Consider the following 25,576-nt stretch of genomic DNA (forward strand, 5'->3'; position numbering starts at 1 on the left):
TACTGCATTGTTTTCAGTCCAAAATCTTTTACGATTGGGATTTACAGTGGCATGCAAAATCTTGGTCAAAATTTCTTTTATTGTGAATGGCTAAGTGAGTAAAAGCTAAACTGATTTTCAGAAGACATAAAGTTAAAGGTGAAGTCTTTAATTTTTTAAACAAGAGTATTTTTAATTTCCACTGATTTACCATTCAAAATAATCCAACATAACAAGGTCCCAAAGGAAAAGTCTGGGCACCCTAAATATGAAGTTTGAAAAGAAAAATGAGACGACACAGAGAAAATGAACTCAACTGGCATTTCTAGACAGTACAAATTTATACAAGAACGTTAAACTGTTGTAAATTTAGCAGCACCGAGTCATATGTCTGACTGCTACAAAGTAAGAATTTACACATTTGGAAAGACTACGAAATGTGTGATCATGCTGGAGAACTAACAGTCTGTTCTCAACAATGTATCTTCATCTGAAAAGGTTAAATAATAAACCCCATGTGATCCATTTCCACAATGATGTGAGACTAGCGTCATTTTAAATAAAGAAAATATGCTTTGTTTGGGACAGCATGTGACAGAACTTAAAGGAACGGTTCATAATTAACAATTTCAAACAACAGAGAACTTTAATATAAAAATGGTTTGTTCAAAAATAACACTGTCCATTCCTCCATACGATGCATCCTCTGTCCATGAGACTGTGCTGTTTAGGGGTTCAGCCCGGCAGTCCAAAATCCAAGCGGTTAATCCCACCATGCTCAGTCTCACATTAAAGGCGCAGATCAGGTCAGTGTGTCAGTAGGACGAGCTGTGATTGACGCCTGATTTTGAAAGTTTATGACCCGTCAGGGATGTCGAAGGGGTGGTTGAGTCGCAAGTGGACGGCTCCTGCTGCCGAACCACCTCGTCCAGCTCGTCGATGAAGTGCTTGAGGTCCTCCAGGCAACGCTCACGGATCTCCCCGAGGTTCTCCCTCAGGGGAACCTGCAGCTGTTTCTCCAAGTTGGGATCTTTGGCCACCAGCATCTTCACCACCATTCCAAATGTCTCACAGTCCTGACGGTACACCTGAAAGACGATCGGAAGTTGTTTTTTTTTTTTTTTTTTTAAGAAAAAGTATCTAAAGAGTAGAGGAAAACTCTGCTTTCAAAACACTGCCAGGAGACGCATTTACACCTATTTGTATTGCAGACTTAGGTCTGAAAAGAGCTGACCAGTAAAGTGTCAGAAGCTGAGAGAAACAAGCTCTGAACTGAGGGGATGATTAGCAGTTTCCTTCCTTCCTGCTCTACCTGTCGCCTAGGTGTAAATACTCCAGCGCCTGAGCTGATCACTGTGGTGTTAACACACATCATGTAGTGTCAAAAGATAAACACTTCTCCTCTCAAGTTTAATAGGGGGACTTTATATAGGACAAGACAGCCCACGAAGCAATAAACCCTCAATTCAGTGGTGGCTCAGAGGCTTGCAACAGGTGTTAGAGGGACAACGAGGAAGAGGTGCTGGAATCTTGTTTGGGAGCTGCCATTTCACACGCAGCCTCAAATGTCTCCGAAAACAATGGAGGGAGCTCGTCGCTTCCACGCAGAGTGGTTTGATTTGCAAAATACCAAAGTGGAGATTTGTTTCCAACTCATGACACTTCACATCAGCTGACGATGAAATTCCAGAAGGGGAAAACACCAGTCAGCTCAGCTGATAATACCTAAGAGCCGGTTGGCATTTCATAAGAGAGGTAAAAGCTCTACAGCAGGGCTGCAATTAATGATTATTTCCACTGTTGATTGCTTGGTAGTTTGGTCTCAAAACTGGCAGAAAATGGTGAAATGGGTGCTTTGCTTTGTTCACAAATCAAAGATATTCAGTTTACTATGACAGAGGACTTAAGGAAAGAGGGAAAAAAAATCTAAGAAGCTGGAACAGAATTTAGACTTTTTTACCTTTAAAAAATTACTCAAGCTAACCAATTAGCAAAACAGTCGGCGATGAACTTATTACATATGCAACATTTTGCAACACTTTATATAGGTTTCTGAGTTTAGATGCAGGAGTTTGCCATTGCTGAAGTGTAACTTTTATTCCTGATAGCACTGTTTGTCTTTTTCTATTTGCTGTTTTATGAGAATTGTTTAGAAGCTTACGTCCGTTCACACATAAAGATCTTTTCTGAATGAACAGAAAAAAAGACCTTGCCTCTCTTTCTCGAAGAGACGTCACCCTCGTCTCCATTTTCTCTCAATTCTCCCTCCACTACCTCGTGACATTTACTTCTCTCATCAGTCTCTCTGTCTTCCGTATCTTAGTCAACTCCCATGACTAAATGCAAGAGAATTAACCCACTGATGCTGCTTGTTGTGACGCCAGCATCACATGCCGCAGGCTGATGTAAGGACACTTCCAGTGACGAGGGTTATATGTGGCTGTGTACATCTACACATGTGCGTATGAGCATGTAAAGTGTGTAAACGAGGCACTGACCGGATACTAACAGCTGCTTCTGTGCTGCAGGGGGTTTTTACTCACTGGCTTATTTATAGATTTTCACAACGTTCCTCGAAAGGAAAGGAAGCTTGGAGAAGAGAGATTACAAATAAAGATTTGTCGTCAAACAGGGTTAATGGATTTTAAACAACAGATGGCAGCTTTCAAAAATACGCATTAAAAAAAAAAGGCCTCTGAAGTTGTAAAAGAGCTACACTTTGCTTAAAGACAAACATATTCCATAAACTAGTATATCAAGTTAAAAAATAGCAACTGGCATGAAGTATGTGTACTGACAGATGTCAGCTCATTAATAGATGATGTGTTTTAATGTTAGGTTGAAGAGTAAAAGAAGTCATAGGATATGGTTGACAGATCTGACCTGACAAATGATCAAAATGTAGTTTGATAATAATGTAAACTGGCAAAATTTCAAATTATGTTCCACAAAAAATACTACAGGTGTTCAGTGATTTTATACAGCCAAGAGAGGCAATACAATAAATTATTTTACAGGAAGTTTGTGGTGAACATGAGAATACAAACAGTCCCAGGACAAAGCGCTGACGCAAAACGACCACACTGTCTCCTCTGGGCGTTTCCATACATTCCTCAAGGACAATAAATGACCGAGCAGAAGATGTTACGCAACTAATCTGTACAAAAAGGGAGAGTCCTGATGGCTAATCTCTCCACTATGCTGAATTTAGTAACAAGACCTTGTCCTTCCCTTTTAATTTTTTTAATTAATGTCTCATTTAACAGCTGACAAGTGACAGTGAATTTATCAGATTTTTTTTTGAGGAAGTATCCAATCAGTGTGCGGACAACAGCGTCTATGAATACAGGAAAAGTCGTTCCTAAACAACAATGTGCTGAAAATGTACTTCCTGAAATCCCCCTTGTTATCCAATCAGGAAGGAAAGGACCGGTTCTTGACATTGGGCGGGTTGTCGGGGAATAAGAGCATCTGTTTCAGGGTTCGTCTGTGTTTACCCTTGCAGAACAAATTCTTCTTTAAACCTCACTTCCTATAGGCTGTTGGAGGAGCTGTGTAAAGAACGAGGCTGTGTATTTTGTCATGGTGGAAGATTAAGAGTGACTGTGTGAGACTGCCCGGCTTCACAAATGAGAGAAACAGAACAGGAATAAAAGAGTCGGGGCCTCAGTCCAGTTCTGCCATCTTTGTACCTAAAAAAAACCCTCAAGAGGCTGGAACTGTCTGGCTTTCTATCTTGCGGCCAAATATATTTAGGTTCCTCAACAAATGAAATAAAACTCCCTTTGTATCACAGCCTGGGCTATGAAGAGCAAAACATAATACCATTTATTGCCTCTCATGCCTTGTCACTCACTGTAACCAGTTAGTCTGTACTGCAGCCAAAGTCAACTCCGACAATGAGGACGGGTTCAGGTTGAATTTCAACAGACCAACTTCACTTAGCCGCACAAACATTGGTGGAGGCCCCTGGTATAACGCTGCCCAGCACGACGTCTGTGCGATGATGGAAAGTTCAGCCTGCGGTCTGAGAGGAGTGTACAGACAGTTGGTGAGCTTTTGAAGGGACTACTGGTCTGTGAGTGTTTGTGTCGGTGTGCGTGGAGGAGATGGCTAGACCAGATTGGGCGCAGAAAGCCAAACATCTGGCTGACACTTGTCAAGCGGCAAACCATGAGCACAACAGGAACACCGCTGTGACTTCAACAGAGCGCGTGTGAAAGTGCCTTTGTTGTTTCAGACGGAAAAAGAACGGTTAACTTAAGTGCGTTTAGCTGTGTGTTCTGGGCGTGATGGGAAATTAATACCAGCCACCTGACAAGCGCTTATAAATTTCCCAGCGGCCGGTTGGTATGTCGGCCACTTTGGAGGGTAAATAACATCATGTGAGAGCAGCTCTCTTAGGGTTTTTATTTCTGTTTACAAAACTCTAAAGGATTAAAAATGATTATGAACAAAAAAATAGACTTTATGTAAGTGTGGTATTTTAACCCTTTGAACCCCAAGCAGTTTCTGGGGAACTTTTTTTTTTACTCTGTGGGCTCATTTTTCACTGCAATATAAAGTCCTGCACCTCTATGGAAACAACTCAACCAGGATAGAATTAGAGAAAACTCAAAATTGCTGTTGGTACAGTATAACAAAACTATACTGCCATAAATCTGAAAAAAAAAGAAAAACAGAAGCTAAATCTCTTGCTATTCTTATTCTTTTACTATAATGAAAAAACCTGGAGTCAACATGTACAGCATTTTTCCAACCAGTGCCAGAAATACTGGAAAGATGGTGACTATTTCAGATATTTCACTACTTACATTTTAATTTGTTTACATACATGTCTCATATCTGCTATGTGTAAACACTGCCTGCAGTTCAGCCCAGTTCTGCTCACAGGATCTGATTAGAAAAAATGGCTTATTTTTGACAACTTTAAACTTAGACAAAACGTGATTTTGATAAACCATGGCACATTTACACTTAAATTTGGCTGTGAAACTGAAAGTGACATGTGATAGGTTCAAGGACCGTTTGCACGTTAAAAATCCAATGAGGCTATCTGTCTGCACAGTTTCTGGCTCTACTAAACGGTGTAATCTTGGCAGTTTTTAAAGCACAACATGCCTTTCAAAGCGGCCAGCAGGTTTTTGTGGTTCAGATGGTTAAAAATATGCTGCTTTCTTTTTCATTCCATGATCTTTCTTTTATGAAGGAAGAAAAATCGAGGGGAAAAAATGATTCAATCACTTATTTTCTGGCCTCAGGATCATGACTATACAATTGAGCCTCTCATGAAAGAGGACAGCGAGAGCTGCCAAATCACAAACAAGATTCATGCACATGATCTGGATATCACAAAGGCTAGAAAAATGGGACAAGAGAAGGGAAAAGCTGGAAATGTCAGTACAAATGGATGACTATCTAAGAATTAGAAATCCTGGAAAGAAAGCCTGAAACTTCATATCCCTGTGAAAATGGAATACATTGTCCCTTCTTCATTTTCATTTTAAACTGTTCTCCTTGCAGACAGTAACATTTTGACTGCATTTGAAGATAGCAGACAAGTATACTGACGACAGCAAGTGAGCATTAGTGTGTAATAAAGCACCTAAAGATTCCTGACACAGATCTTGGTAATCTTTTCCAAAACTGTGTCTGCACTGACAACGAAATAAAGCTCACACGGCTTAAATGTTATAGAGTTTGGCTTCATGAAATGAATGAGAGGAGACACAGATGGGGAGAAAGAGACAGGCTATAAAACAGGCCAGAAGCTGCAGCGTCAGCAGCAGTGTTCCAACGGCCTATAGGCTCTGTGGCGCAGCTCCATGTGAGAGCGCAGTGCCTGCTCCAGGGCAAAGCTAGCTCAGGTTTAATGGTCTCGGTAAACCAGCGGTGGCGCTCACTGGTGCAGGAATGGCCTTCATTAGATAACCGAGCAGAGCTGGAACCTTGAGCCTGGGGTGCTTTCAGCTCTGTTAAGCGGTCGACCTCTAACTTTATTGAATGCGCGATCCTATACTGTGTTTAAGGCCTACTTAGCTGCTGCCTTAGTTTATATGTTCCTGTAGCATGTGCATTATTTGAATGTTTCCCCGTGTGCAGGCTATATGTGAACATTTATAAGGATGAGTCAAACACAGAGGGAGAGTTGTGATGTTTGAGCCTTGTGTGAGAGATTAGGAAGAGCCAGCAGGAAAATGCTGATAAATCTGCTTCCCTCGCTACACTTAAAACCGTTATGTGGCTGTTAACAGTGAAACTCGTTGGTGAAATTGTAGGATGTACCAACCGCTGCAACTTGAGGGCAGAGAAGTTAATTTCCTGCCTTGTTAGGAGCATAATAGATGACTGCTTTAGAAATGCCTATCCAGTAAAAGTACCCATGTGTGTGAGTCAGAGAACCCAGTGCCACCACATGTATGGAAACACACGCCAAGTGTTCAGTATGTGCTTTTTGACATTTATAGAAAAGTCTGACAAATTACCAGCTTTTAATGAGAGAATTGTGAAAGCAGAGATTTTCCAAAGCAACAACTGAGAGCCACTGAATCTTTAAAATACCTCTATATTTCCTTTAAATAGGCCTATAGAATCCAACATCTCTCTCCAAAACAGTGATGCATCATCTTTTATACTTTGGCACAGTACAAGAAAGCTGCATAAGTATGTATGAGCATTGAAGCACATCAAGCCAAGATGTGAATTAGATTTTAAGGACGGTAATATAACAAAAACGAAACACTTAACTGCTACTTGGGAGCTCATTTTCAACTTGGTAAGCAAGTTAAATGTAAATGCAAGATGCGACGTGTCTGTAAAGTACCTTTTCTATCTCCTGGGCTTTGGCTGCGATGGCCAGTGCTCGTCGCTCTTGAAAGTTGTCTGTAGATTTTTGGCTTTCTTCCACGACAGGAGCTACAGCTGGCTCTTCTTTTTCACTTTCTGGGGGATGGTTCTCCTCCTAAAGGTGGATTAAAAGGAGAGCTGAGTCACCGCTTTAAAGGAAACTAAGAAAAAGGTTGTTTTTAAATGCAAACAGCATAAGATAAAGGAAAACAGCTTATAAATCAGGCAAACTATGGCACACAACCACAGGAGTCCCAATTATAAAAACATTTATAAAGATTTGAAAAAGCGTACAACCACTACTCTGACAGATATGGTATGATGCTCGTAATTACATGATAAAGGGAACAAAAAAGGACAGAAAAGGACGTCGGTCAGTAACTCAGATAGCCAGCGCATTGCCCTGACCTACTGACTGCGTAACTTTACAGGATAGATGTGGTTGGCGAGGCATAGTAAAGGCTGAAGCTTAGATGTATAGACAGTATCTTCAGAGAATAGGAAGCACAGCCAGACCAGCCATGATTAGCCATCTAATGGGCAGACTGGAAACTCAGCCCCCACAAGTATTACTGCGGAAGCCAAAAGAGAGAGCAAAGGGGAGAAATCAGGCCAACTTGGATCACTGCTTAATTTCTTTTGCTCATTTCCTGATACTATTTGAGCTTGAAGGCCAAGAAACAGAATTGCCCAACCGTGACTTAAGTCCACTCACAACATTAAAGGAAACAGGCCACGGACTAAGTCATATTTCATCCCCAGATGACCGAGAAAAGAAATTACAGGAGAAGGTACGTCGCAAAGCCGAGTGTGGTCTAAAATACAAAGCACAACTCATGAAGCATCATCCAATTAGTTCTCCTTCCTATTCCCTCCCTGAAGCTACGCTCGGGAGAAGTCCCCTGTATACAATTGTGCACGTATGAAAGATTGTGTTTGTCAGCCTTCTTGGCCTCAGTATAAAAAAAACATCGCTGTCTGAGTCTTTCATTTCAACTCACTGGACACAACCCAACCTGGAAGGGATGTTCGGCTCCTCATACAAAGCTTGGCGGATATATTTTCTGCAAACTGGACTAAATTGAAATGTCAGTCCAGGAGTGCGGATAATCTCTTTGTAATGCTCTAGGAATAATGAAAAAATGAAGGTTATTACACCTAAAGACATGTTTCTTCGTATTTTAAGGTAGGATTGCTGCAGAGTCCTACTTACAGTGTTTTAATAAATGATTATTGTTATTTTTTGGTGTATTTCTTATAATTTGCCAGACATAACGGGAGGAAAGATAAAAGTTTAAGGTCGCAACCTCTGGATCAATGATCACAAGCATTTTTTAGAGCATTTGTGCAACAATGTTCACAAAAAACACAGAAATCTGGCTTAGACGAGAAACACAACAATCTTTCCGAGCAGCAATAATGAGTGAAAAATCAGTGTTTAAGAACTAGTCGGCTCTGCAGCCAATATCTTATGTTTGCGCTGGCATCAATTTAACAACAGCAGCTTTGTTCCTGTTAGCTAGCAGTGCTAAACGTACTTTGAAATCTGGAGGAAATCACTTCAATAAATGTAAAAGAACAGAGCAAGTCCACACATTCGACAAATCTATCGAGCTAAAATGACACAGAACACTGGCGCTGTGGTGTTTGGAAATAATATGCTGTTAATGATGATTCTATGTGGTAACTATAACATTTATTTTGATGTTTCACGCTCTTAGCATAGCACCTTAATTAGCACTAACTAGGCTGACGGTGTTAGTTTGGTCAAAAGTCACATATCTGAAGCAAAATTTTGACCTGATGATAGCCCTGGAGCAAAAAAAAAAATGGGTAACTACATTTAGCATCTTGACGAAAACACGAGTGTCTGTCCTAGATTTCATGGCAGTACTTCAATAGCTGTCTGTGTTTGAGTTTGTACAAATGTTTGTGCCAGTCCATCGAGGAGACGTTGAGCTATTTCACAGGACAAGTAAAAATGTCAACCTGTTGGTAGTGCTAGAGAAAGAAACGGGATCACCAAAGTCCAAAAGTTTCTTTCGGTATGAATCTTAAGCGTTTGATTCAACAGCAACTGAATGGATTGCCATGAAGCATGTAGGCTGGACGAACCAATCATCCTACATTGCTAAAAATATCCCAGTGACTGGAAGACCTCCTACAACAGGTTTATAACTTGGCCCAGATCGCTTCTGTTGTTATCTTGGTTGATAAAATGTTAATACTGTAAGAGCAGACGTGGAACCTCCTGGTGACCTTCTCAACTCCAGGACCTGCTCTCCACCCACTAGGCCACCCTGGATCTCAGCCAGAGGTGGAGCTGCTCTTTAGGTGCCCTGTTTTCAGTCTCTTGCGTCTGGGATGGCTCCAGAAAGCCTGCATGAGTGTTTGTTGAATCCCCGCAGCAGGCAGTGACTGGGGCCATTAGTGCAGGCTTTACTGGGGGCACAGCGCAGGCCTTTCATCTTAGCCAAGGTTATGGGTTTGTGCCCCGAGAACAGAGAACAACAATGCACCACAGGCTAGATCAAACACAGCAGCGGTGTGTGAGCGGAGGGGTGGGGCACTTAGTAGAACTTTCATCACAGCAGTTGATTGGGTGGCGGTGGGTGTTTCTTACACAAATGCACATTAGAAGGGGAGGCAAAAAACTATGTTTACATGCTGCAGCTTGTAATTTCTCCTTTGTCATTTCTGACTCAGCTATTTGTGGCACTTCTCATGTTTTCATGACGCCAGTGCATCACTATCAATGCCTCCATGGAGAGTCTGTCTGCAAATGTGCGCTCTCGTCCCTGTTGTTAAACAATATCTCTTCTCCCTTCTCATTATAATAGCCAATTTTTCACTGTGCCTTCTACCGGGGCCCTTCAGATGGTACAGAAACACTTGGTGGTCGGAGCTGGTTCAGAGAAACCACGACACGGCCCTAAAACTACGCTGACATTAACGCAGCATTTGAAGATTAAGTTTTATAGACTTTTTTGATCAAAGTGAGTTTAAGCCTACCCTATAAAAATGTTACAAGTCATGAATGTTTGTCTATCCCACGTCAGTAACTCTCAGTTTCACTATCGGCATTTAGAGGAGCAACTTCAAAAACAGCGCAGTTGAGGAAAAAAAGGGTTAAAGTTTTCAGACTGAGGAAAAATTTGACAGACACCATACATAGCACCACGCTGATGCTGCACTGTTTCATGATAATCTTCACCGGGTGCAAGAGGAAGTAGTGTGGATCTAGTTTGTTTAAGAGCAAACTTTAAATAAACTTTGATTATCTATAACGCATAGTTATAAATAGGAATCCAGTGTATCTTTGGTTTTGCTTAGAGAACATCTCTCTGCTATTAACCCTCTGAACCCAAAGCACTTTCTAGGTGTTTTTTTTTTTGTTTTTTTTTTTTGCCTGTTATATTTTTCCTCATTGTGGGTTCATTTTTAACTGCAATATAAAGTCCTGCACCTCTATGGAAACAGCACAACCATGACTAGAAGCAGTGACAACTCAAAAAGGCCTCCTGTGCAGTATAACAAAGTTAGAATGCCATCAGTCATAAAGTGGAATTTTACAACAGCACTCACAGATGTTACCAATACTGGAGAAAATGGGGTTCCATGTGCTATAGATATTTAACTATTTACATTTTCACTTTGTTTTATATCTGCTTTGGGTAAACACAGCCTGCAGTTCAACCGAATGGTCTCTGAATTTTTGTCACCTCATTGTTTGTCGTAGTCAGAAGTTACTAATCTCTTCTCAGTTGCACAGAATTTTGGATTTTTGTCAGTATCTGGTCAGTGCTGTTGGTCAATTGTTAAATGAGAAATGTCCACTAAAGCTTAGATTCAGTAAATTGCTTTTTCTGACTGACTGGCAGTTCAAAGTTTGGCAAAATCCAACAATTCTCTCAGTTTTTATAGTTTCTGACGTTGACAAATGATCAATTCTGGTTAATTTTTATAGACAACATGCTTTTAAAATCTGATGGTGGGTTTGTAATGGAAAATCATGAGTACCCTCTAATTTAATCACTGTCTGAAAGATTTATATGCAGTATGTAATTTAAAGAGATCTACACCAACCTGCATGGATTCCACAGTATGGCAGTTGCTGCTAGGTGGCTAAGCTAACTAGCTTTCTCTGGAGTTAACTGGTTTTGCTGCATCATGACTGGATTCAGTGCCTGACTCATTTAGTTATGTAGAGCAACACATTTATTAAACAGATGCAAGTTCTTCAAAGCAGCGAGGGAAAACCTAGCAGGTTTAGCTAAAGCTAGGCATGACTATCCTAGCAGCTTTTACTTATTATGTGTGTATTTGCTGTGTAGCTTTGTTGCTGAGTCTGTTTTTACTTTGTGACACAAAGCACAATGTCAGCTTCTACAGACTTTAGCTACAAAAGCCATGTATTTTTTTTTTTTTTTTTTTTTTAATTTTAAAAAGGCAGATTCTCGTCTTAACTCAATTTTGACCAGAAGACCAGAAATGCAGTTACTTCACTTCTTATTTCACCATTGGTCACGTATGACGTGAATGCCGGATATGAGCCATGACGACTCTTGGCAGTCACGTCAAGACTTCGCCTGCGAGTCCAATGCTGCACATCCATTTCTCACAATCACAAGACCACTGACCGGCGACGAGCCCCAGATACTCGCAGCTCCCAAACACAGACATACTCCTCAACGGTAAAAAGGAAGCGATTGTTCATTGTAAACGGTGTAAACACATCCCAGTGAGCTCCACAGGGACTTCTCCTGGCCTTGCGGTTAAGATCCTGTGATAAAGTTGTGACTTGGGTTACTGACTTAGCCTCTTCACTTCTGGGTGGCCACAGCCAGATGCACTGCGACTAATCACATCTGATTCTATTTACACTCCTCTGCATAGTTGGAAATGGATGATATCAGCAAAACAAACCATTATTTGCTTAACAGTCAGAAGATATCTACATGCAATAGTAAAAGTACTTCTTTAAAACACTGACGACACTTGAGCTCTTTTCCCTTTACCATTACAAGCTCCTGTGACTGAAGTCTGCTTATACGGCAGGTAAACAAAGCACAGGCCTGATGGCTTTTATGCTCTGCATGAGGACCACTTTAAAAGCCACTAACATACTTCAATGGTACTAAACGCATATTAGAAGGACAGAATTTAAGAAGTTCCAGATGCATCCTGCTGTACAGTGACACAGCCAGACTCCATGCTATACAATAAATAGGAAAGTAGTCTACAGTATGTCCAGGAACGTACTGTCGTATTAATACATTTTTGACAAACCCCACATGTTTATTGAAAAAAAGCAAAGGCTTTTTAATGTTCTTGGTTCTTTAAGTAAATTTAAAGCCAAATTTAAGCATAAAACTAACATTTTGTAGTGTGGTGCTTGAGCTCACCTTGGTTGAAGCTGCACTGTGCGGGGAGCCTTCTCTTGACAGGCCAGGAATTTTATCTACAGAATTTTAAAAAGAGAGACAAAAAAATTGACAGAGTGAGACTTAGGAGAAAAACATTGTGAGAAAAAAGATTTCAAACAAGAAAATGATGAACAGCAAAGAGGGAAAAACATTGGGAAGCAGGAATTCCATGGAAAAAGAATAATTAGTATGTCTCCAAAGCAAGCGTGTATGTGCTTAAGGTGATCGGTAAAGGTGCTGAAGTTTGGTTCCAGGATCAAAACAGGTTCCTAAGCTAGAACATCTGGAACAATCAAGAAACAGATGGTTCGTAACTGTACCCCAAAACTCCAGTGGATGAATTCACCGTAACACATTCATTGCGGACACCATCTCCTCTCCAGCCGCTCGCTTTCCATTTGTTCTTCTACCGACTGTTTTTCTAGCGGCCCTACCACAGACTGAAAGCACCATCCAAGGCTTTGTAATCAACTCTACCAACAAATCTGAACTCTGGGCACCTAGAAATGAAACAAAAACACTCCGGAGTGGAAGCTTTGGCTTCAGGAATATCCATCAGACATCCTACACCCTTTCCCTCCACTTCCACACACGACTTGGTGGCATCTTTATGAGGCCTGACAAAGTGGCAGACAGCACGAGGAGGAGGGTTGGCTGCTGGACACATTAGAAACGCTCCCTGTCTCTCTCGGGTTACCCAGACTGGGAGAGAGGTTACGTTTAACGATTTTAACCTTTTCATATTTCTGAAACAAATCCTCTGCATCTCACCTCATCTTGCTTCTCATTAATTTGCAGTGGAAAAGCTTTTTGCAAGGCATGTCACAGAGCCTATACCATGGACGATGGTACATAGGAGTAAAGCTGTCCATTTCCTCAGCAAATAAGAAAAAACCCACTGCCAGCCTGCATTTGGTGTATCTTTTCCATTCTGTCTACAGTAACTCTACTGAACTGTACTTACCAACCATCTTGCCCTGAGAATAAGTCTCTTCATACCCTGTAAGAAGACCAAACCGTAGGGTCACTGGCTGTGTACATCACAATAACTACAGTCTCTGACTGCTCTATTGCCTCACTAATAAATAACTACTGTAGTCATTCTGCTTTTAAAAAGTTAAATCCATGCATTGAAACACTACCAACACAAGTACAAGCCTACTTACAATTCTAATACACAGATCAAAATGGAAATTTAAGAGGGAGATGAACAGCACTGAAGCGGCAGCAGATCTCAAAAGAAGAAAGAGGAAAAACTGGGAGGAAACAAGGAAGTTGGAAGGTTCAGAGATTAAAAAAAAGTCTGCAAAACAACATGCAGTAAAGAAGGAGATACTTTTGCACGTGTGTATTTTACGGTTCAGTTAATTTAGGAACTAAATCTGGGATCCAACATGCATACATTATTAAATCTTGTTTGCTATGGATTGTAAAATTCTCTTTTCCGACTTATGTTCTTTGTCAAAATTGGTAGTTCCAGAGCTGACAAACTGTATTTCCAAAGATGGGTGTATTCCAGTGTGATGCACATTAAAATCACATCCGAAATGAGAACAATATATGCGCTCATTGGATCTTGACAGCAATTTGTAACACAATTGACATGCTCTCCAGAACCGTAGAAAGTGCTAATGTATCTCAACAGCAGGTAGTGGAAATGGCATTTAGGAAACCCCACTAGTTTCTAATTAAGAAAAAAAAACAATCATAATGCAATTCACTCTAGACTTGGGTGAAAAACATCAACATCACAAAGGACTTTCAAGTTTATCGCATGTGGCTTTGGTTTTAAATTGCTTTCTGTGAAAAGTAGGTTGAACCTCGCTTTTGGTTTGACTCTCTGAACCCCAAAACCTGCTGATAGGTTTGAACAGCATGTGTTCTTTAAAAAAATACCAAAATGACACCACTTATCAGAGTCAGAATCTGTAGAAAACATTGGATTATCAATTTTCTGACAGTACTTGAACTACTCATCTGTGGTATGATGTGCTGTCTGCAAAATAAACCAAATGTGAGCTGAAAATTATATTTTATCAAAATGGCAAAACTGATACGTCATTTGTGACTCAGCTGTAACCAACAGTCAGGTGACTAAAAAATTCAGGGACTTTTCAGCTGAACTGCAGGCTGTGTATACTCTACTGTTTGAGGTCACTTAGAAATGTCCTTATTGTTGACAGAAAAGCGTTTTTTTTCAATGAAGATAACATTAAAGTAATTAGAAATACAGTCTAGACATTGATAAGGTGATAAATGACTATTTCTAGCTGGAAATTTTTAATGGAATATCTCCATAGGGGTACAGAGGAACATTTCCAGCAACCATCACTCCTGTGTTCTAATGCTACATTGTGTTAGCTAATCGTGGTGAAAGGCTCATTGATGATTACAAGACCCTTGTGCAGTTATGTTAGCACATGGATAAAGTGTGAGTTTTCATAGAAAAGATGAAATTATCTGGGTGACCCCAAACTTTTGAACGGTAGTGTACATAGTGCAGAAAGGAGGCAAATATGAAAATAAGTTAAAAATGACATATTGAGTTCTCTCATTCTTTTTTTTGGCCTTCTTTTGTCTTTTATTATATAGGACAGTGGAGAGAGAGACAGGAAACCTGGGTAGGAGAGTGGGGGAACGACCATGGGCTGGATTCAAACCCATGACCGCTGCACTGGGGACTATAGCCACTGTTTATGGGTCGCCCACTCAGCCAGTTCTCTCTACTTGTAGCCATATTCTGTTTCCATAGAGATGCTGGACTTTACATTGCAGTGAAAAATGAGCCCACAGTGGGTAAAAAATGTGTTGGGAAAAAAAAGCAGGTAGAAACAGTTTGAGGTTCAGACAGCTAAAACCCTAAAACCTAAAGTCCTTTGACTTATTCTATCCTCCTTCCTTACGTCCTTCTCATGAAATGACAGTTCCTTGGAACATTTTTCTGACATGACAAGGATGCAAGTGAGAAACAGCGAATCAGTTTGTCACCCGAAGTCAGAGCTTGTTCGCTTGCTTGGCTCAATGTACAGACCCACAGTGTCATGTCCACTCTGCTGAGGATAGAGCGCCCCCCAGAGGTGCTCAGTAACACTTGCATGACCCTCTGGACCGTCCACACCTGGAAAGCCAGATTATCAGTCACTGGCAGACTGCATGAAGTCATACATAAAGCAAGTCAAATAAAAACAGATTTAAAAAAAGAAAGAAAAAGAATACACATTTCTGGGACTGATCTATTAAGTAAAACTGAGAGACACCATCTTTTTCAAATCACCTTTTTCACTTTGTGTTTTGGAACATCAGTATGAAGTGCTGCTTTTCAAATGACTGATGCTTCACTCAGTGGGTGGAAGCCCTGTTTGTGAGCTTAAGGCAACAAATGAGTCATTTCTAAAATTTGCAACTGGAGGCAGCTACTGCAAACGTTCTGCGTCATTACTGTTAAATGAGCGAGTTCTACTACTCTGCACTGCAATGCATAACAGATTTGGTTGTACCATTTAGGCCAGAAATAATTATTCATTCTATTTTACATTGCAATCAAACCTGCTTTACCTCACTGTAGGTCTGTTGTGACAGTTATTTCCACTATCAGTTAGAAAATGGAGGAAAATGTCTCCTGGAGATAAAGTGTTTGTTGTCCAACTACCAATCCAAGAAAAAAATCCCCAAAAATGCTATATTTATGCCACTTACAATCCTCATATTAATCAGCAAATGATTTACATGTTGAAGCTGAACAGTCATGTTTGGCGAATGACCTTAACATCGATCTGTTATTAAAATATTTCACAACTAATTTTCTGTTAACTGTCTAAATCCACAAATCCTTAAAAGGAGTAATTTGTCAGAATCTGCTTCAGGAAAAACAAAAACCTAAAAATATCAATCTCTGTAAAGTTTTGCTGCACATTTCATTAGGGGAGGGGAAACTAAGACCTCTACGTACTCTTGCCTTGCTGTGTGGGAAAAGGCAGGTTCTTGGCTCTGTCTGGCGAGTATCCTCTGCTGCTCACACTGGAACCGGACCGACTGTGAGGAGAACGAGCCACGTCGCGGCGACCAGGGGACCGATCTCGGAGGGGAGGAAATGGACCAGCCTTTCTCCTGTAGTGGTCTCTGTCCTCCCTGGAACAGAGACAGGCTCGTATTTGTACCTTCTTGATCCCAAAGGAGAAACTACTTTTGTTACAGTTGCTCCCATTCAAAGTTAAGACATATAAACAGTACAAAATACATAGATAAACATAAGTACAAAATATGAACTAAAAATACATTGCAATGTCCTAAAAATATATGTGCTCTCTCTTCTCTGTTTATATGGTAACAGCGCAATGCTGCCATCTAGCATTGAAGGTCATTGAACAGAATATGCAGTCTGAAACTAACTACACAGGCTGTGATATTTAAGCAGAGGCACCACTTGAATTGACAGAACTGATGAATACTGTTCCTCCTCTTATATGTGCTTATATCAGCGGATGTTCATTGTAGCCAAAGTTTGACTACAGCATTTTCTGTCTGTTATGAATAAGCTGCCTATACATAATTAAGTATGTATTCACTCGTACCCTCTGTCCAGGTTCAGGATGGCCTGGACTAGCGTGTCCTCTCCACCCTCCGGTAGTGATCTGGGTGCTGGATAAATGCCCTGGCCTCGCACGTTGTGAGGAGGTGGTGCACGAGCGCTGAGGTGGTAAAAACACACACATTCGTGGCTGTAAATACACACTGTGCCAAAACACACAATTTAGCACAACACACCTCTAACTCTAACTATGATGAGTTGGAATTCAGTCAACAGCCACATGATGCTAACCTTCAAATGATTTTACTCATATGTTACTTTGGAAATAGTGAAGGGCACAGACTTGCAAACCTGATGAACATTCTCAATAACAATGCTATAAATGTAGCAGTTTTACTGTATTCCAACACACTATACACACCTTTTAAAAATCACAGATGTCAGCTTGAAGGATACTAGAAACATGACATGATGCTTTAGTTGAAAATAAAATCTATAGCTAGCTACTTGACAATGTATTAAGCTACAATTCAGAGACCAACATTACATTCAAATCATCCCTGCTAGTTTGTAGTCTTTCCCCATTAACAAACTACACTTTGTCTCATTATTCGATGTCACACTTTAAGGAGATAACCGAGTTGAATCAGACTAAAGCATTTCAAGTGAATAATGGAAAAGTGTCACCTGAAATTCGTAGCTATTCTGCAAATCAATCTGTTGCCTAATACAGACATTGTTGAGCGAATGTTGCTGACTAATAGTTGGTTAAACTAACAGTGTGGAGCCCAGCACTGACTTCAAGACATGTGAGTAAGGAGGGACAGGCCAATATAGGTCAGAAACAGACCATGATTTATGATTGCTGCTATGCAAACAAACGTTACAAATGCGTACTGAGAAAGGAGGCCGACTCCTGCAGAGTCCTGCCCTCAGCCTGACCAGAGGGATTAAAGACAGACGACTTGTTCATAACAGAAGTGCAAAGAAAAAGACTGTCCCCTGCTGTCCAAAATGAAAGCACCCAATTTTATGAAGTATGAAGTCGAGCCTGAGAGACAAGATTTGCTTTCTGGAAAAAGAATATTTGTTTTTTTTGCTCAGACAGACAGAAGCGGTTTACCCAAACTCCATAGGCCTCCCTTGGTGTTGGTCTTCCCTGGGTCCTCTGTAAGGGTAGTCCTCCTACACAATAAAGAAAGTATACAGAAGATAAACTTCATTTAAGTCATCTTTCTGGTCTCTTCTTCTTCTTCACACATTTTGTTCAGTCCTAGAGCACATAATCTTTGGGACTCAGAAATGAACACTCTGTCTTGAACTAACAGCAGTGTACCAAGTTTTGACTTGAAAACATGTTTAACTTTTAACTTTTTTCAAATAGTATCTCATATGATAAATGAAAATGGTCAAACACTAAGGTTTTAACTTGAGCTTTCAATGACAGAACTCGGAGAGCTAATGATATGTTCACATTTAACTGATTAGATAACATGATGCTGAAATGTCTGAACAGTCTTTTAAAAAAATCACTTTTTGCACTACAGTCAATGCAAAAGTCACTTTGCTGCAGTTTATATTAATTCATTCAGATTTTTCAGTGCTAAACCAGTCTTTGGAAGTCTGTATGCTATTTTCGTTTAACTTTCAATCCACAACTTTTACTCCACTAATGCAGTTCATTGATCGGATTGTGTTAAGTTCAACAGCAAATTTCATTATGACGTTCCCGCTCTCACCCTCCTTGACGGTGGAATGCCTCTCCGTTCACCAGGGAAATGAAGGTTGTCACCATGGTAGCCCCTCTGGTCTTCATGGTAACCTCGAGGGCCGCCTCCGTTTGGGTAAAAGCGAGGACCTCCTTCGTATTCGTAGCCGCCGCGGTTGTAGTCGTCCTCTGGCCTTCCAAAGGGGCCTCTCCTCTCCACACCTCCACCTGCCCGTGGGTACGGACCCTGTTCACATAGATACATATCATGAATAAACTGTTTTACTTGAATGTGGTTTTAAAATATTCTTGTAGGGTTTGTTTTTGCATAGATTTACAAGAAAGACGCTGAAATGAGCCATAGCTTAAGAAACCTGTTGGCTCAAGACTATGACAGCTGGTGTTGTAAATAAAATTCTTAAATAACTGTGTTCATTATTCTTACTCCAAATAATTCTTTGCCTAATAGTATTTGCTTGGAGATCAGGAATGACAGTCATGGGCTGCTTGGGTGAAATATAGTCTTGCTACTTGCACCATCGAAGAAAATGCAACAAGATCAAAAGTGATATCAAGAGGAGAAAACAGACTGAATTTCCTTCGTACAAACTCACCGGTCTGTCTGGCAAAAAGCGTTCCTCGTACACCTCTCGTATACTCCTATCTCTTCTGTACGTCACTGCAAAGAGTGAAACACGCTGTTAGTGAAGTTCTGCTCACTCCCTTGAGCAGCAATATTCCAATGAAACACAATCACTAGATAGGACAGAGCATATAATATATAGTCTAGACTTAATTTGATGACAACAACAGAACCACACAATTTTGTGATTTTTTAATGTGAAGTTATTCAGTGTGAATCTCAGTCCGGTGCAGACTGCAACACAAAGTCTGCTTTGGTAAATACTTTTACCATTACATGAAAAGCTTTAAAGTGTCCCAGTTTTTCCACGTGCCACTTGAGAGACTGTGTGATACATGTTCATGATTTGCTCACTTCAGAAATCCCTAAACTACTGTCAAATCAATGTACAGGAGTCAGAGGTTAATAACTTACTTTTTGACTTAAGGGCTTCTGAGGAAATAAGATCTTCAAAACAATCTGTGAAAAGATTTTAATGAAGTGTTAAAAATCATCACACGTTATGTGGAAATCTCTCTCATTTTCCTACAAGTGCAACAAAGTATAAAATAAGACAAAACAGTGTGGGCCGTTAAAAGTTTAATTCAGCCTTTGTGCCGACAGGTGTTGTGTCAAAAACTGATCCAGTTTATACTGCTTTTATCTGGGTCAGACAGTCATAAAATGCAAATACACAGAACTGAACATTTGTGGTGACAGTAAAGGCATGTCTTTGTGAAACTTGTAACTGAATAATTGTGACCAAAGCTATGTTTGTGCTTTACAGTGTAATCAGACGTCACATTAATGATTACAGGCAATATTACAGTATTGTTTCTGCTGTTTTGGCTTTATGCCTTCGATATGTCCTTGCTTATGTTTAGTAAACAGAGTGTAATGAACATGACTTACAGATGGGCTTTATATCTAAAATAAAAGGAAGGATATCTTTTGCAATCACCCTGCAGGTTATAGTCTTTAACAGTGAATGAAATAAGACAATTTGGTGCATTAATACCATTTCAGTCTCAATATAGGGGCTGCAATCACATTATGACAAGTGGCAAACTGCATTATGAGTTGCATTAGCAATTTCAACCGGTATAAACATCTACATTGATTATAACCCAGGGCACAGAGCAGGTTATATAATTTAGAGACATAAGGATAACTGCTCCCAGTGGTTTGCATCACTTTTTGTCACATCAACGGCTAAAAATATTTTCTGCAGACTAAGCTGCCCTCACGTTACGAGTGACTACAACTGGCCAGCAACATCTTATTCAACATAGCACACGTTAGATAACACACACGCGTTACAGTAACGAAACATTACAACATTTCCCCGGCTGATAAATATACTGGTAACTAAAGTAGGTTCATTTAGAACTGACTGCTAGCAAGGCTAATTACCTAGCAACCATTTATGAAGGAAATAGCCTCACGTTTATTTAATCTGCAGGCAAGTTAGCTCATCGACACTACCTCTTAAAAATCACAAATAAATGCAGGCGGCGGCTAACGGCCTCCTATATATTAAACGTATCCTAAATAAAAGCAAAGATAATCTATCTAATGCAAAATAGCGAAACAATCTCACCCTCCTCTGTGGTTTAGTTAGCTTAGCCTTTCCCGGTAGCTATATGGATAACTGCTAGTGTATTTACGGCTGACGCATATACGTCATCAGCATGCGACGCACAGACATGGCGCTTGTTTGCTAAATATTAGTTACAAATACGTTTTCACAGAATTCTGTAGTTTTAAGTAAATCCAAGTAGTATTTTAACGCTGGAAGCTGTGCCGGTGAGTCATTTAAAGAGTGCATTCGCTTGCGTGAAGGAACGTTAAAATGTCTAAAGGTTCAATTGAGTTATCAAGCTAGCTACGTAGCTGTTTTTTAAGCTAAGCTCATATGATCGTATTAGATATGAAACAACAACTGGAATTGATTTCTTTGTTTTGTTGTTCCACCATGGCTACTACCTTAGCAATCTAATGATTCCTCAATGTTTCGCCATGTTCATTCAAGTCAATATGCATCTAGACGCTTATGTGAACATATGGATACTTTTATTTCCTAGAGTGAGTAAGACAATTACAGATCATATATCTGCCTGTGCAGTTGAAATGTTGGGTATCTTGCCAGTCCTGCAATGGATAGAGGAGGTCAAACCTACTGCTTTGCTCACTCTCAAGTGCAGCTTTGATTAGTCTGAAGCATGCATCTTGATGCAGCCAGGTCATTATTTATGACATTTCAATAAGAAGAGATCACATTAAAGCAAAGAAGAAAGGGACAGGATGACACTGGAGTCTAGATGCCGGTGGTGGTCGAACAGAATTGACAGATGTCTAGTCTGATGGAGACTGGCTGGACATCTGGGCATGGTGGAGGAGTAAGAGGGTTGCACGTTCAATGACCTTTGAGGAAGAGTGACAAAGTTGCCATATATTGAAAGAATGAAGTCTACAAGCTGGTTGACTCCCAGAACACAGGCAGATAGATAATTGGAGGCGAGTGGCAAAAACTTCTTTGTGCAATCTTTATGTAGAATTATTAGACTAGGAGTTGTTATACACATTGTTTGTGGGTACAACCGCATGTGGGCATCTGGGAAGAGGAGTTTGTGGATGCTGAAAAATGGATTAGATAGAAACAGAGAAGAAGCTGCACTAGCAATAAGAAAGATAGAGGCAAAGTTTTCATATGGAGCAGAATTAAGGCATAGTGGCAAAGGCTATGAGACAGGAATAATAAAGAAAGACATTTACATTAGATTCAACAAGAGGTTGGAGAGGGGAGGCCACAGGGGAAAGCAGGAGACAAGAGTGCCTGATGAACAGAATAAGACTGGGACACACAAACCCGTTTCGACACTCATCATTAAGCATCTAACTGGAAATTGCGACCGCCACAGTCATATGGAAACTGTTTTTTTAATTTTTTTAAAAATTGTCTTAAATATACAAAAAATCGACAGCAGTTAAAGTTTTAACTGGAACATAAAGGAATTGAGATCAACAAATCACTCAGGAAATTCTTTTTTATGACATGTCTTCACTTATCTACAAAGCACAGGTTTAGTAACAAAGACTTAAGCAGTGTACAACACAACAGTTGGTTGCAATAGTGGCCTAAATGGTTGAAACAGTGGACTCATGTGGGTGTTTTATTTTGTCTTACAGTGTGTCCTATGCATCCACTATGAGTGGGGGTTTGGCACCAAGCAAAAGTACCGTGTACGTGTCGAACCTGCCATTCTCTCTGACCAACAATGACCTACACAAGGTAATTCATTTCATTGATGATGCATGTTTATTGTTGTTGTAAAAAGATGTCAGATATCCTTTTGTTTAACTAAAACATAAATAAGAGTCAAATTCCACAATTTTCTCCAGATCCTTACTGAAACATTTCACCTTGTGTCATTTCAGCTCTTTACCAAATATGGAAAAGTTGTAAAGTAAGTAACGGCTCCTTCTAGATCTGCGATGATTTATCAAAGAATCAATCAGCTATGCACTGATTAATTAATCATCTGGTATTTTGATAAGCTAATCAGCAGTTTGAGTCATTTTAAAGGAAACAAAAGTCTAAATTCTGTGATTACAGCTTCTTAAAATTGAATATTTTCAGGTTTCTGTACTTTTTTATGTTAGTAAACATAATATATTTGGCTTATTGATAAAACAAGACATTTGAGGATGTTATGATCAACATTTTCCACCATTTTTTGGATGATTTACAGAGCAAACAACTAATCAGTTGATCAAATATATAATTGCTCTTCACTCTGTTTTTAATATTAAATATTCTTATATTTATCTTAAAACAATGTAACAAAGTAGTCAAGGTTTCATAACCCGTTGGAGTCATTTATAGAACGTGATCCTTAATGCTGAAGTTTTTTTTTTGTATACCTGTTATTAACTATTGTATTTATTTCAGGGTTACAGTTGTTAAGGATAAAGACACTCGCCAGAGTAAAGGGGTGGCGTTTGTTCTCTTCCTGGACAGAGAATCGGCTCATAACTGTACTAGAGCAATAAACAACAAACAGGTGAGTTTGTGTAGTGATTAGTTTCCTTGTCCTGAATGTCAAGAAGCGTATGAAATAAAGTGCTTTTAATTTGAAATGCATTTGTTTTGTAGTTGTTTGGCAGAACGGTAAAAGCCAGCATCGCCATAGACAACGGGCGAGCGACTGAGTTCATTAGGAGACGGAATTACACCGACAAGTCGAAATGCTACGAGTGTGGGGTCAGTGCATATATGTTTGTCCTGCTAGAGTCAAAGGTTTTAGTTTTTTTTTTTTTTAATTACAATTGTAATTTCGGTATTTTCTGGATGAATTTTTAATAAAACATCTCAGGACACAGGACACCTGAGCTACGCATGCCCCAAAAACATGCTGGGAGAGAGGGAACCTCCGAAGAAGAAAGAAAAGAAAAGGAAGAGAAAGGCTCAACAACCTGAGCATGTGTACGTATTGGCAGATTTATTTAACAATATATTTATTAACAGTTTTTGTATGCATGTACGCATACATTACTGTTCAAACGTTTGGGGTTACCCAGACAATTTCATGTTTTCCATGAAAACTCACACTTTTATTCATGTGCTAACATAACTGCACAAGGGTTTTCTAATCATCAATTAGCCTTTCAACACCATTAGCTAACACAATGTAGCATTAGAACACAGGAGTGATGGTTACTGGAAATGTTCCTCTGTACCCCTATGGAGATATTCCATTAAAAATCTGCCATTTCCAGCTAGAATAATCATTTACCACATTAACAGTGTCTAGACTGGATTTATCATTCATTTAATGTTGTCTTCATTGAAAAAAAAAGCTTTTCTCTCAAAAAATAAGGACAGTTCTGAGCGACTCCAAACTTTTGAACAGTTATACATTTCCAGAGGGCCAAGAGCACTGACACAGTCAACTACTTGATCTGGACGGCTAAAAACGACAGTCTCTGTTTTGTTGAAACAAAGAAAATTAATGTCCAGCCATGATTTTAGATCATAGAGCAATTTAGTAATGGCTGCGATGAAACTGCAGTGTTGGGTCTAACTGGTAAATAAATCTGGACATCATCTGCAAAACAGTGAAAAGAAATGTCGTGTTTCTTAAAAAAATAACTGAAAAATGAAATTTAGGGATTTCACAAAAGTAATAAAGGGTCCCCACGCTTTCTCAAACAAATCCTCTCTCCTGATTTAATGAAATATTGTATAAGAGATTATGTCACAGTACATCTATATCTTTTCTTTTTTAGTGAGGAGGAGGAAGAAAGTGAAGAAGAAGGAGAAGACCCAGCCTTAGATAGTCTGAGCCAAGCCATAGCTTTTCAGGTAAGCGAGCAGAGTGAGGCAACAAATATACTCGTCGTGGATATTTCCAATTCAAAGTGTTGCATTATGAGTCACAAATTCTATTTTAGAGAGACTGACTGAGATCTCTTGCAGCATCCTTTCAAGTGCAACATAATGACTCAAAACAAGGAGAGAAATGATGAAATATAAAGGAAATGCTTTCATCAGTCGAGGCTGTGGAAACTTAAAGCTTCTTCACTCATTTAATGTTTTATCTGTCATTTTATTGTCGTTCAGCAAGCCTGTATTGAGGAAGAAGAGAATAAGCAGAAGAAACGAGCAGTTTCCTCCAAGGAGGACGACGCTCACGCTTCAACGTCGTCAGACTCCAGGAAACCAAGGATCAAAAAGAGCGCTTACTTCAGCGACGAGGAGGAGCTTAGTGACTAATAATGCACATGGACTACAGCAATGAAACTATTTCATGAATATGGATTTAGTTTTTAAGGTATGGGGGCGGATTCATTTCTATGCTTCTAAAAATCAGTATAAGGATTCTGGACAACAGAGTTCTGGGCTTGACCCTGCTGGTCTGTATGGAGTTTTCATATTTTTTATGTTGTTCCTGAGTTTTCTTTACATTCTCCGGCTCACTTCCACACTCCAGAGACATGCACAGGAGCTAAATTGGAGATTCTAAATCGGCTGTGAGTATCCATAGTTGTTCGTCTCTTTATGTTACCCCAATTTTCACCCAGTGACTCAACGCTATATAGATAAAGCAGGTGTAGTTATGGATGGATGTATAATAGTTCTTGGGTTAAATCTGCTGGTGTGTCGTGTTTCTTGTTATATCAGTCAATAAAATATTTCTTAGTAACAAACCAAATCTTGAGTGAGGTACCACTGAAGGTATATTACCTGAAGAATACAATGAACACGACACAAAATGCAGCCGATTCCATAATACTTTATGTCCTATTTGACATGCTTAAGCTTAATTATATTCCCAGGTTATATAGAGGCCATTTCATGTCATCAGCAGCACATGCAAAGGCCTAGAGTGGTTTCCTGCTGACATTCAAGCCGTAGCACAACTCAGAAGTTGTCAGCTCTCACATAATGCCTAAAACAAAAGAAT

General features: G+C 39.8%; 2 protein-coding genes across 7 annotated transcripts; one reads left to right on the forward strand and one right to left on the reverse strand.

Annotated features, from left to right (window-relative positions):
- Positions 1-132: 132 nt before the first annotated feature.
- On the reverse strand, positions 133-20,798 carry pphln1 (periphilin 1). 6 transcript variants are annotated; one of them, XM_023287231.3, is made up of 12 exons: positions 20,710-20,798; positions 19,545-19,589; positions 19,102-19,166; positions 18,519-18,734; positions 17,903-17,964; positions 16,823-16,939; positions 16,207-16,379; positions 15,283-15,369; positions 13,216-13,251; positions 12,231-12,286; positions 6,803-6,940; positions 133-1,067 (listed from the first exon to the last, which is right to left on the reverse strand). In XM_023287231.3, coding segments are annotated over exons 2-12 (1,224 nt in total). In that variant the 5' UTR covers positions 19,546-19,589; positions 20,710-20,798; the 3' UTR covers positions 133-794. The 6 variants fall into 6 exon arrangements, with proteins under 6 accessions (XP_023142999.1, XP_023142998.1, XP_023143002.1 ...); XM_023287230.3 differs by having other exon boundaries at positions 16,201-16,379; XM_023287234.3 differs by lacking the exon at positions 13,216-13,251.
- Positions 20,776-25,324, forward strand: zcrb1 (zinc finger CCHC-type and RNA binding motif 1). The gene is made up of 8 exons (XM_023287237.3): positions 20,776-20,915; positions 22,299-22,401; positions 22,548-22,576; positions 23,062-23,173; positions 23,266-23,373; positions 23,486-23,595; positions 24,399-24,474; positions 24,733-25,324. Exons 2-8 carry the CDS (start codon positions 22,318-22,320, stop codon positions 24,883-24,885), a joined length of 672 nt encoding a protein of 223 aa, XP_023143005.1. The 5' UTR covers positions 20,776-20,915; positions 22,299-22,317; the 3' UTR covers positions 24,886-25,324.
- The last annotated feature ends 252 nt before the right edge of the window (positions 25,325-25,576 follow it).

This window comes from Amphiprion ocellaris, chromosome 21 (genome assembly GCF_022539595.1).
Source record: "Amphiprion ocellaris isolate individual 3 ecotype Okinawa chromosome 21, ASM2253959v1, whole genome shotgun sequence".
Taxonomy (NCBI): domain Eukaryota; kingdom Metazoa; phylum Chordata; class Actinopteri; family Pomacentridae; genus Amphiprion; species Amphiprion ocellaris.

Excerpts from the sequence above, each read along its gene's own strand:
- zcrb1 (XM_023287237.3), top strand. The coding sequence starts at position 22,318 with ATGAGTGGGGGTTTGGCACCAAGCAAAAGTACCGTGTACGTGTCGAAC. Across the intron at positions 22,577-23,061 it reads AAATATGGAAAAGTTGTAAA|GGTTACAGTTGTTAAGGATA; the intron begins GTAAGTAACGGC and ends TATTTATTTCAG. Across the intron at positions 24,475-24,732 it reads GCCAAGCCATAGCTTTTCAG|CAAGCCTGTATTGAGGAAGA; the intron begins GTAAGCGAGCAG and ends ATTGTCGTTCAG.
- pphln1 (XM_023287230.3), bottom strand. Across the intron at positions 16,940-17,902 it reads GGGAGGCCTATGGAGTTTGG|CGCTCGTGCACCACCTCCTC; the intron begins GTAAACCGCTTC and ends TTACCACCTCAG. Across the intron at positions 12,287-13,215 it reads TTCTCAGGGCAAGATGGTTG|ATAAAATTCCTGGCCTGTCA; the intron begins GTAAGTACAGTT and ends AAAATTCTGTAG.